Here is a 12724-nt window from a genome sequence, read left to right as displayed (position 1 = left end):
GGCCTCTAGAACTCTATAATTGTTGACGCCAAAGCCACCAATTAATCTGCTCTCTGTGTGGTTTAAAGATGAGAAAAGTCCAAGTGTCGTCTCTCCTGTCCCTCATCAGGGCACATCAGCCCCCCACCACCACCAAAGTTCACGGTTTTCTGATGAAAATTCACCCTTACAAATGTTGCTGTGCTGTTTTGCCCAATGAAATCAATTGAATCCAATTGATCTTGGCCCCACTTTGCATTCTTCCTTACAGCTCTGTGTGTGCGCGCACACACACACACACACACACACGCACACACACACCCAGGCCCGCTGCGTGTGCTGTCTGGGAATTGCTCTCCAGTTATCTCAGATATGCGTGACTTGGCTCTCCAATTAGATCAGGGGCCATGTTGTTTCCTGCCTCTGCAACCTCAAGGTGCCTACACAAACCTAGGCATGCAGCAGGCACTCAATAAAGGCTTGTTGACAAATGCTAGATGTTGTGGAATTACCTTCCAGTGCCCCCTCCCCTCCCTGAACCTGCCATCGCTGTCCCTGATGATGCAGGCTGCTGCCGGTGGTTCACACGGCCTCCCCAGAGGCAGCCACCTCCGTCGGCACAGCAGTAATAGAATCCGAACCTCCAAGTTAACTAGACTGCTCGCCCGGCCCAGATCTAATCCCGGGCTCCCCAGTCACACTAGAAAGTGAAATATGAAGCCATCTGCCTGTTGGAAGTCACTTTCCAAGCCAATTAGGGATGATTTTGGGAAGGCAGCTCCATGAGATAGGATCACACGCGCTCCTTCGAGGCAGAGGCTTATGTGGGATCTGCTTCCTCCAAGCAAACAAGGCCCAGTGGACACTACAAGGAACACTGGTGACGTGGAGAAGCCGTCCAGGTGCCGCAGCTCGGGGTGGTCGGGATTATTTTAAACCACGAAGAAAGACACTGAAGTTGAAAGAAGCACTCGAATGTGAGTCGGAAAGACCTGGGCTCTAGTCCAACCCTGCGGCTAATTAGCTGAGTGACCTTGGGCAAGCAACGTGGTCTCTGAGTCTGTTTTCTCACCCATGAATGGAGGAAAGCAGCAGCACAGAGCACTGGAGTGTGACGTGCTCTCTCCCCTTCCCCCTTCCTCCCTCTCTCCCTCCTCCTCCTCCTCCTCCCCAGCCTCCTCTCCCTCTGCCTCAGCACATTCCCCATTGGCATCACCCACTGGCAGGGCTGAGAGGACTGAGATGCCAAATCAGAAGGGGATTTGCAGGTCAGAAATCTGCCCGCAGGGTGCTAGAAAGCCTTCAGCACCCCTCCCTGGGTCTGCACTCTGAGCAGTTTTGCAAATTAACATAAAGTAGATCTGGAAGAAATCAGATAGAAAACAAATAAAAACAGAGGCTGCCCTTAACCCTTGACTGAGAGCATTTACAGAGAGGAAATCCCAGCGCACACTTCCTAGAGCTCTGCGGGGAAACCCAGGGTTACTTTTACAGGATTTGAGGACATTCACTTATCATTTCTTCTCCTGCATCTACACCCACATGGCATCTGATCTGAGCTAATAATACATTGTCTTGCAATTTGCAAACAAACAACAAACAGTTCAAAGCAAGAGCCAAGCTCAGTAGAAGGCAGGAAGGGGCCAAGGAAGGGGCAAGGCTCTGCCCGTTCCTCCAGCCACTCCCACAGCCACCTAGGTGCCTGTCCTGGGGAAGTCCCCATCAGACCTGAGGAATTTTCCTAAACTGATTTCCTAAACTGATGTTTTCTGTGAATTCAGAACATATTCCGGAGGATGAGCCCTAACTTTCTGGCAAGGGGTAAACTCACAAAGCAATGACCTTAACTTAGTAAATTAATTCCAAAGCACAATTGTTTTCAATCTTCATTTAAAATCAGCCTTAGTTAATCTAGATTTAATGACATAGGAAATGAAAATTCCCTTAATAAAATAAGTTATGAATATTTATCATCCCATTTTACCTGAAAATTGAATAATTCATCAATTAACTTTACTATTAATTATTTAATGCAAAATTAATAAACTGCAAAACTCATACGTATCCTTGCAGACCCTCTGGCACCAGCTAAGGAAATTAAGCTCCAGAGAAATGGCGCGACTCTGGGCAGCCCCAGGCACACTGACTGGACGCACACCTGGGGTTAAGGCCAGGATGCCTCCCTCAAAACAGACCCAAGGCACTTCCCCAGGAAGTGAAGGGAGAGAGCTCCTGCTCACCGTGGAGTTCTGTACGACAGCCAAAGAAGAACCCGCAGTTGGCAGCTATCTGCAGAGTGTGTCCCCTGCATTCTGTTATCCATGGGTCTCCCTGTCACCAACATTTTTCTAACATACAAACAGTCTGATGAGAGACTAGCTGAGCCAACAGCCCTTCCATCTAGATGTCACCACCCAGGCACAGCCAGAACCCCGATTTCAGAGGAGGGACAGAGCACACAGAGAAGAGAGAACAGAATGCCAAGGGGAGGATGTGGCATCAGGCAAACGCTGAGTACCTGAAATTCGGGGAGCCAAAGCTTTGGGCCACGAGCTGTTGGCACCAGTTCCTCAGGGTGGCCCAGCTCCCTTTCTGTGCTACCAGCTAGTTCTTCTGTGGCCAGACTCCACTGTGTCTTCTCATGCTGCCAGAGAGACGAAGCCTCAGTTTTCCCATCAGTAAAGTGGACATCTGCAAAGGGACCTAAAAACACCCGGATTTCTTCCTACTTCCACTCTCGTGTTTCCAGTCCTTCCTCCAATTCTCCACCTGCAGGGCAGCCGGGCTGCGGTGTTAACCAGCGCGCTCACTGAATACCCCAGGAACCTGCCACCCTCAGCACCATCCTGACCTTGGCCTGTCTCCCTGGCTCTCCTAACCTCACCCCCACGACCTCCAGCTATAAGGGCTTGCGGTCCAGTCTTATGCTACCAACGCCTTCCTGCCTCAGCTCTGTGCAGGCTACACAGCCAGGGGTGACCAGCTCCCTGTGAACGTGTGCACTCAGCAGAGCTCTGACCAAAGCTCAGCCCTGGGGAAGCAGCCGTGACCATTCCCCTCCCGCCAGCCCCTTCCCTGGACTCGTCTCTCATGGCACCTCCTCAAAATTGTATTTGTGACAGTCTAGCCCTCTTGGTCACCACACTGTCCCAATGCCCAGAGCAGCACCAGGCACAAGAACTCCAATAATTCACAGAACAAATCGAAAGGCGAACGCTGCCCAACAACTACCCAGGAAAGATTTGGGGCCTCGATTCAGGAATAAAAGGGCTCACTATCACCCTGGGAGGGGCCAGGTCCTTTCCCCAAACAGCACTGTCTGCCCCAGACTGGAGGCCGCATCTCCCAACACTGGGAACTGGGTTAATCACATGAACCCCTGACAGAGGAGGCAGCCGGGCCCGGACCCGTGGGTGTGGCACTGTGTGCAGATGGCGCACTCATGTGGGCTGCAGACGCAGCACCATGTCCTCCAAGTTTGCCCTCTGACTTTCCCCAAGCCTGGCAGAGAGGATCCTGACCTCAGCCTAGGCACCAGCTGCCGTCTTGCACACAGATGCAATTTCACTAGTCAAAAAGCCTTGTGCCTGCCAAGTGGCCAGGAAGAGCACAAAGGTGTGTGCCAGAATTCCCACAGATCCTGGGTGGGGAACGAGGGGCAGTCACAGAGCAAACCCAGGAATGCTTCAGTGAGTTCCCTCATGGGCACCACCAGGACTGTCCCCTCCGGGACAAGCCAGCCCCATCTCCCCCAGAGTCACCTCAGACTAAACGGCTTAATTAACTGGAAGTTCCCCACTGGGTGAGGTCAGAAACAGCCAGGACAGAAGGATTAATTTTTTTTGGAGAAATTTTCCTCTACCCAAATGAGCACCTGCTTATTAAATCATAGAACAAATGGAAGGAAATTTTTCCCCAAAACACTTTCTTACAAGAGAACAGTGTCCCACTCAGGAAGAGGTGTGTGTGTATGTGTGTGTATGTGTGTGTGTGTGTGTGTGTGTGTGTGTGTGTGTGTGTGTGTAAGAGAGAGAAAAAGAGAGAGATTTATGTGTGTCTATATGTATATGTGTCTGTACTTTGTATGCGTGCACATATTGTATGCTGTGTATTTGTGCCCACATATGTGGACATAGATGTGTCTCTATGTTTCATGTCTGTTCCTGACCATGTATGTATTATATGTGTGTATGTGTTCTACTAACTTGTGTGTGTGTGTGTGTATGTGTGAGATGTGTGCACATAGACACACATACCACACCAAGCTAAGGTTCAGGTGGAAAGCGGGATATGCAGTAGAATTTAAGAACCAGAAAAGATTTCCTTCCTTTCTCTCTGGTTTATTTTGAATTTTTTAGACAGCTCCATAATAAAGGACTGTGGAAAGTCTAAGAATAGCAAGCCAGCAATACCTCCCAGCCAAGCTGAGAACAGTGGGAGAACCTCCAGCCCAGAATACCCAGATGATTTGGTAATTACTCATTACACAGAAACTTATGAATTGCAAAAGGAGGTTTGTTGAGAGAACAGGCCTTCCCACCTTGCAACGTGTAGGGCCCGCGGGCCAGCTCCCTTTCCCCGCAGCAAGCCCTGATTTCCTAGGTCTGCACTGATCCAGAGGAATCACCACAGATGTATGTGTTTATTTTTAATGAAATTAAAATAATAAAAGAAAACGCAGACAGGAGTCAGAAGCTCGCAGCCGTCTGAACCCAGAGGAGCTGGAGACACCAACATGGACGCTGCTGCGGGCTGCCACCAGCACATCCAGCACTTGCACCCCTGGCTCTGAGGAGTGGGGTGAAGCCAACCCTCAGTCCTCCTGCCAGGGCCACCAGCACACACGGCTGCCACTGCCACTTTAGCAACCAGCTAAGCACCACTGCGGGCACCTGATGCTCGCCCATCCTCCGAGCCCAGAGCCGTGTGGGCTGCAACCCCTGGCTAGGCAGCCAATGGCCTGCCTCGGCACTCTTCTGGACCCAGAGGCCACCAGGACACTCTCCTGGTCTCCCTGCTGTTGGCACTCTGTATTCTGTGATTCCCAGTGAAGAAACCGGACCCAGGACAGACCCACTTCCACCTGGAGCTGAGACACCTGGCATGGTACAGACGCTCCCAGACACTTCATCAGGATCCAGGTCACAGCCAGTTCCCTGCCTCATCCTGAAACACATACAAACAGCATGACAGGCGCCTGGCGGTCATTCTCAGGCAGCCGGGGCTCTGGGGGTCCTTCAGGCTGCAGTTGCTGTTTGGGTAATGGTGACAGTATGGACAGGGTTGGATTTGCTCCGTGCATTGGGCACATGTTGAAATGCCCGCAACATGACACGACGTTCTGCTAATTTGAGAGCAGATTCCCAAATCAGGGTAAGCGAAGGTCACCATGTTGAATGATGGCTGGCCCCGTTTTCACTTATGGTTCTGCAGAACAGAGTCCCTGAAATGATCAGGGTGTGAGACTGCCCTCACGGACTTGGGCCCCAACAGCATCCCTATACCCACCCCCCACACACAGGGCCAGTCCCCTTTCCCACCCACTCTGCCAATAGGACACCTGAAAAAGAGCTACAGAATAACTCTGAGAATTATTTTAATTATGGAAAAACACATGTGACATAAAATTTACAACGTTAACCATTGTAAGTGGACAGTTCAGTGGCACTAAGCGCCTCCATCCACCCCAGAACTTTTTCCTCTTCTCCAACAGAAACTGTCCCCTTAAACACCAACTGCCCACCTCCCCGGCCCGTCACCACCACTGTGAGTCTTCAAACCTGGCCACTCCGATGCCCCGTAGAAAGAGACCCCTGCAGCACCTGCCCTCTGTGCCAGCTCTGCACTTCGCACAACACTGGGCTTCGTCCACGTGGTAGGAGGGGTCTGGGTCTCATTCCTTTGTAGCTCTGGGGACTTTTTAAATCATCCAAATGATGTCTTCATGCTAATTTTTTCACTTCTACTCTGGCCACTCAAAAAGCCTCATCAGGAATGAGGACTTCTTTAGAAAAGCCCTGGCCCCTATCCCAAGGAGGTGGTGCCTCAATGGTGGCCACAAGGTCACATCCCTGCACTGCTTACACTGAAGCTGGGCAAAAGCAATGCCAGAGGTATAGGCCTGCACTCACAGACTGGCACTAGCCCCTGGCTCCGAGAAGTGGGCCCCAGGGCTCTAGGGAAAGGACCCTCTGCTGCAGCACCCTCTGCTGGCCCCCTCTGCAGGCCCCCTCTCCTGGGCAAGCTGCTGTGGGCAATGACTGCAGGCTGCCCACACACCCACCCCAACAAAGGGACAGTAACATGACCTTGCCCTTGGAGACCTCCCTGGGAGGCAAGACCCCCATACTGAGGACATCCAAGTCATGGAGCAGGTGCAGGCTGTGGACAAGAGGAAGTGCTTCCTGCAGTTGCTGGTTCAGAAGGTTCCAGCATGGGTCAGATGGCCATCAGGCACCAAAACGAGGTCTGTGGCCGAGTGAAGGCAAAAGTGGGGACAGGGAAGATGTGTCCAGAGAGAGTAAGCACCTCCCAGCTGTGGAGGAGGGGCAGGTTGAGACAGAATGACCACGATAAGTTGATAAGTTCGTCAGTGCGGCACCGGGGAGCTGGTCCAGCGCACAGCAAGGCCTGAGGTCCGGGGAGGAGCATTTTAGGGGGGCACAAACAGTGTTTTAGGAAAGGCAGAAGGAGCCATCCTAGAAAGGAGGGGCCAGAGCCACCTCGGCCACCCCAGGGTCACAAGGGTGGGGACTCCGCAGGGAAGGCAGGGCTGGTGGGCACTCACTAGACCCAGGGTACAAAGGGAGCGAGGAGTCCTGGGGAGCACTGTGCTCTGGCATCCTTAAAAAGGAGACAGCCCTCGTGGGAACCAGAGAAGTCAGAGAAGCAGGCACCAGGGGAGAGGGAGGAGCCAGGAGGAGTCTGAGATCCTCAGACATCCAGGCGCCCAAGGAGGCTGGCGACTGGCCGCAGACCAGACCGCGACGGACGGCTCCAGGCACTTGAAGAGCCAGGACTGGGTCAAGAAAACCCAGGAGCAAGGTAGCCCGGATGCCCCAGCGTCTTCCTGACACTCAGGGCTGCTTCTCCTCCTTCCCTTCCACCTCCTGCTACTCTGGTTTCACTGCTTATTGACGAAGCAGCATTTAGTGTTCATTATAGAAGATTCTATTACTAGACCTTAGTGCATCAGTGTTAAGGTGCTATCTGTATCAACCCAATTAATTAATTAGACAATTAATAGCATTTTCCAGCCTCCTTCTAGCTGGTACAGCAGGATTCCTGGGAAGGATATACCTTCCCTTCGATCTAGAGGCTTGCGTGTCCACAGAAGGTTCTCCGTTTCCCAGGGGAGGAGAAATGAATGGCGGGGATTGCTCAGTTTTGCATTTGCTGCCTGCACCCTGCTCAGCTCTGCTGCAGCCCCAAGGTGGAGGGGCCTTGCTCCGTGGCGGTGTGTGTTCTGCATGGCCTCTGCCTGGGAGCCAAACCTGGTCCCAGAGAGGTGCAGGAAGCCACTGGCTGCTATGCCCAGGCCACACTCGCCCACAAAGGGAGGCCCTGCCCATGCTGCCTGGGTCTCTGGGCTGGTTCAGAATTCGTGAACGGAGGTGCAGAGGGATGGTGGAGCCATATCCTGGCTACCATCGGGTCCCCATACCCACTCTGGGCAGTGGAGGTGCAACATGAGGGGCAGGTTAGGGGCTCTGCAGGAAGATCATTCTGGGTTCAAGTTCCAGCTCCAACACCCTCTGTGCAGCCCTGGGAGGGGGATCACACACCTTCCCAGCCCTGGTAATAAACTTAAACTTAGCATGTAGCCTAGAGCAAATGCCCAGGACACAGTCCTGGTCAGCTGGCCAGTGCTGGTGCCAGATAGGCCAGAAGAAACAGCACGAGGAAGCCAGGGCTCTTCCTGCACAGACGCAGATGCACATTTTTTGCCTTGTTCTTGCTCATTTCACAAATATGTGTCAAGGGCCTATTGTGCATCTGGCTCTGCTCTTGGTGCTTGTGGTACCCTGCAAACCACTCCAACATAAGATCCCTTTCCTGTGGTAGTCACACCTGAGGCGCCAGACATGAATCAACCAACCAACAAAGCAACGGTGACACGCAAAGTGCCTCAGGTGGGCTGAGCCCTGAGAACCAGGCAAAGAAGAGGGAAGGGTCCTCTGTGTGGGAGGGGCATGGGGTCAATGAGGAGACAGACGGATCTTCCAGACAGAGGGAGGATGCTCTTCATGTCAAGATCCCAAGTTCACTGGGCAGGGCGGGGAGTGTGGCATTCAGCTAGCTCTCCAAGAGGGATTATCATAGTGCTGAGCACACAGCAAGTGCCAAATAAAGACATCCTGAAGGGTGATGTTTCAAGATGAAGGTCTCAGCTGCTGATAGCACAGTACAGTGGCATGAACACTCAGCACTTGTTCCTGGGGCAGCAGCACAGCTGCCCAGCCCCAGCCCTGGGACTCCCTGCAGTAGGCCTCCTTATTAAACAGGTGAGCTGGCTCCGGGGCCCACTCTGTAATTAGGGCAATAACTGAGCAAGGGCTCTATTTATAAACCCCCCCCCAGCAAGCCTTGGAGACAAGCAGTGGGTCCCTCTGCAGCTCCTATACCAACATCTATATGTGAACTGATTACAACAATTAATTTAATAGGGATTCCTCCACACAAACAATGTATCATTTTATTAAGAAACTCTATAAATGTCAGTGGTGCAATTCATTTTTATTAATTTTCTAAAATGAAATTAGCAGTGGCGGCAGTGGTGGCAAACAGAAGTTGTGCTGCCTTCTCATTCAGCAGAGTATTGGTGTCATTAATTCCTTAATACCAGGAGGCCGGTTTGTATGAACTCAGCAGTTAACTGCACCAATTAATTTCAATACCGGAGATGGGTGGGGGAGTCAAACCCAACTCAACAACTAATTTAGGAAGGTCCTTGAACAAGAAGGCAACTTTTCCTTCTCCTGGGACACAAAGCTTTCAAGTGTAAACACTGAGAGCATATTATAATACTAACAGGACCGCCTGGCCCCACCCTCTGCCTTTAGGAAAAGAATTTGTCCTTCCAGGGCCTGGGGAAATTCTGGCAGATGCTTCCTGAAGTCTGGGCCTCTGGCAGGTTGGGGACTGCCCTTCAGACAGAGGAACTGGGACACCTGTGAATGACGGACCCTCGCACGTGCAAAGCAGGATCACAAATATCCCCTCATGCAGTCCTCCCATGGCTCTGAGGACAGGATCAGCATAACTCACTTTCTACATGAAGAAAAAACAGTGGAGCTTTTGAAGGAGCTGAAATGATTTTCTTACTGTCACAAAACTACTGAGTGACAAAGCCAGGGCTCAAACCCAAGCCCGTCGATATGCGAACCCACATTTCCTCTCCTCCCTGCATGCACTGTGTCTTGGGACAGTAAGTCTCTTGCTCCTTTTACAGTCCAAAAAGTCCCCGAATGACATCCACTTCTCAATCAAGACCCAGGTTCTGGAGGCTGGGAGGCGGTAAAACCCCCGCCTTGATTGTGCTGCAGCGCTGTAGTCCACACCAGTGCGCATGTCTGAAGCCGGCACACTCCGGAGAGCCTTGCTCGGGCTCAGGAGAAGCTCTTTCCTCCCACTCAGACTGGAGGGGCCTCTCATGGAGGAGCCAAGAGCCTTGGAGAGGCTGGAGGCTGCAGAGACAGGCACCAGTGCCACCAGGAAACAGCACACACTTTCCTCTCCCCAAAGAACCTAGGCCAGGGCTTCTGGAAGGGAGTCCAGCCCGGCACATGCCATGGCCTGTGTTCATCCCTCACCTGTGTTCAAACAGCGAGTCGGAAACTGGGGGGAGCCCAGCAGCATGAGTTCTAGCAAGTCCTGCAGCTGGCTCTGATGGCCACAGGCTGCGGTGACTGCCCTGGAAGCTGCCCTCAGAAGACAGAAGAGGACTGGGCTGGGTTTCCCACAGTCTGGGCTGTGGCTGAGTCCACCAAATGGCACACTGTGTCACCATGACTCTGCACTCCCCACTCCTGCCCCTCCTCAGAAGAATGTCCTTCCCGGCCCCATTCTTGCTGGGGTTGGCCATGGACTTGCTTTGGCCGTGGATCGGCAAGCCTGCATGACACCCAATGCCACGTCCAGACAGGGGTTTTAGCTTCACCCACATTTGCTGCCTCCGGCTTCTCAGCCGCTGCCTCTCCCATGAGAACCAGTTGTCCCAGACAGAGGGAGCTTCCCCAGCCTAGGTCCTAGAACAATATGCATGGAGCAGTCCTGATCCAAAGCCACAGGCAATCACAGACCCACAAGCAGGAAATAAAAGTTTGTTATTATAAAGTCACTACATTGGGGGTTGTTTCTCACGTAGCATTACCACAGCAACAGCTGACTGATGTAAGCCATTTGGTTTTATAGCAAGGAGAGTCACAGCTCCAGAAGGCTGAGGTGCTAAGGACACCTGCAGAGGGACTCTTCTCCATGTCTCAGGTTGCAAAGTCACATGAGTCAGAGCCACCCCAGGGGAGGGGGATTTCAGCCACTGATCTCCCTTTTCTCAATATCCCTAACCTCCAAATGGAACATTCTGCCCTCATCTAAATGAGATGCTAACCAGTAAACCCCTGAGCTGAGGAAGCTGGAGTTTAAAATACCTCTTGAATAAGTGAACATTCTCAAGGGGCAGATCTTTCCTCCCTGGCTCAGCACATAGCCGAGTCAGGCTTGTGACCAAGGGTGCAGAGGACCCATCTCACCCCTACCCTGGTTCCAGCTAGCGACCCCGGACGCTGTGCCTCTGTCCAAGGAGACAGCCTGAGCACTCCACTCTTAGATTCCCACCTGCAGGCCAGTCACCTCGCAAGCCACACCCCAGCTAATACCCTCAGCTAACAGACAGCTGGCCTGTCACCGCCAGTGGAAAAGTTGTGGCCGTTGGAAGAGAGTGGCCACACATTTCTGAAGCTCTAGAATGTAACACACCAAAAATAAAAACTTCAGAGTTGGCGAGGAAAGAAGCTGCCTTTAACATAAGCGCTGATCCCAGCCACACTTCCCCGCCGCCCAGCGGCAGCCTCTGCTGGCAGGACTGGGGCAGCGGTGTTGGCGACAATTCCCTCGGTTCCCAAGTGGCAAGCGAAGTTAAATGCTTGTGGCAGTTAGTAGGTTCAAGGACATTTACTGCATAATAAACCACAAACTCAGCCACTGCTTCTGATTGGGGAGCTTCTCACCTGAAATCAGGAGCGAGTCGACTTGCAGTGTGTAAAACACATTGAAATGAAAGTGGGCAGATGAGCCAGTTTCTCTTTTAAAGGTACATTTTGGGAGAATACTAGTGGCAGGGGGGCACTTTCCCAAAATAAACTCCCCTGCAGCCCCTGCCTAAAATGGCTCCGGAACCCAGGGGAAGGGTCCAGCCCTGGCCATCAGCACAGGCGCTCGAGCGCTCAGAGGCAGCGGGGCCATTTTGAGTCCATCTGGTTATACTGGCTACAACGGCCTGGGCAGTTAACGGCACCGCGGAGCCACAGGCTACCTGGCGCAATGTGGCGTTTTCCACCTGTTGCCTGAATTGACTGGCCAGATCAGGTCACCCATGAAAGTCAACCAATCCATTCACTGTAAGTAGCGGAAAACGGCAAGATCCGGGGCCTTACCTTGTCTTAGGGGACGTGGTTAGCCATTCTTCGTGTTTCTCAAATGTTATTAAATAAGCTGCAATTTCCTGAAACAGAAGAATAAAGAGATAATAACAACAATTAGCTCACGCTGGACCCTGAGAAGTAAGAAAGCTTTGTCGCTGCCAGCCGCAGTCTTCCTCTGCCAGGCTGGACTCCGTCTCTGCCAGGAAAATGTGCCACCTGGACGCGGCTTCGATTTGATTTTCCAGTCCTGTCCACTGAACCTGCTTACGATAATGATCAAAGCACCGGGTTTCAAAAGAAGAGTCAATGGCAAGGACAAAAATATTTCTCTGTGGGAAGAAAACATCAGACATACTCTCAGGTTCTAAATGGCATTAATCTGAAGGAGGGAAAAGCACATGCCAACTACGGGTCTCCACCTGGGCAAGGTCGAGTGGAAGGTTTGGGCTGTTTTTCTGAAGCTTTGTCACAAGAGACGCCGCGTTGTCTCAGCTTGATTCCCAACCCCCTGAGCCAAATCACAGAAAGATTAAAAGGAAAAGAAGAGATAAAGCCTTATTCCAGAGAGAGGAGAGAGAGAAGTGAGTAGCCTTTCCCACTACTGATAACTTGATCTACTGAGCAGTGCTTCAGAGAAGAGCAATGTCAGCTGAGTTTAAGGCAAAGTGGGAGAAAATGTGGGCACCTGAAGGTAAATTAAATATTTATAAACACCACAGCATCACTGCAGATAGAATTACTGATTTATTAATAATTTCAGTAAAAAGCCAGTGGGTGACATCAGCATAAGTCATTGCTCCAGCTCTGAGGCATGATATGGCCCATTACTTCCAGCTCCAAACAGATCTGCTAACACGAAGTTGGCAGGGATCGTACGTTAAATTAAGGTTGGACTATACACGTTTCCCTCGATCCTGGTGGGGATACAACCCGGAGCTGCTGCCCTCGACTAGCAGGGAATGCAGAGCAGAGGCCTCCCTCACTCTCTCCACAGCCAGGCTGCCTTAGAACGAAGCAGCCCGTCTGCCCAGGGCCAGCAGCCTCTGGGACTTGGACCTAAAGGAGTTGACACCTGTGACCACAGACACTACCCTTGGCCTTGA

General features: G+C 52.0%; 1 protein-coding gene across 19 annotated transcripts in view; it reads right to left on the bottom strand.

Annotated features, from left to right (window-relative positions):
* Positions 1-12724, bottom strand: part of Camta1 (calmodulin binding transcription activator 1) — a 756735-nt gene that overhangs the window by 483027 nt on the left and 260984 nt on the right. For all 19 annotated transcript variants that reach the window (XM_078025166.1, XM_078025165.1, XM_078025169.1 and 16 more), the window contains one exon: positions 11634-11701. In XM_078025166.1, coding sequence (XP_077881292.1) covers positions 11634-11701 — 68 coding nt within the window. The remainder of the gene's footprint in view (positions 1-11633; positions 11702-12724) is intronic.

This window comes from Ictidomys tridecemlineatus, chromosome 11, assembly GCF_052094955.1.
Source record: "Ictidomys tridecemlineatus isolate mIctTri1 chromosome 11, mIctTri1.hap1, whole genome shotgun sequence".
Lineage (NCBI taxonomy): Eukaryota > Metazoa > Chordata > Mammalia > Rodentia > Sciuridae > Ictidomys > Ictidomys tridecemlineatus.
This window is presented reverse-complemented; position numbering and strand designations above follow the sequence as displayed.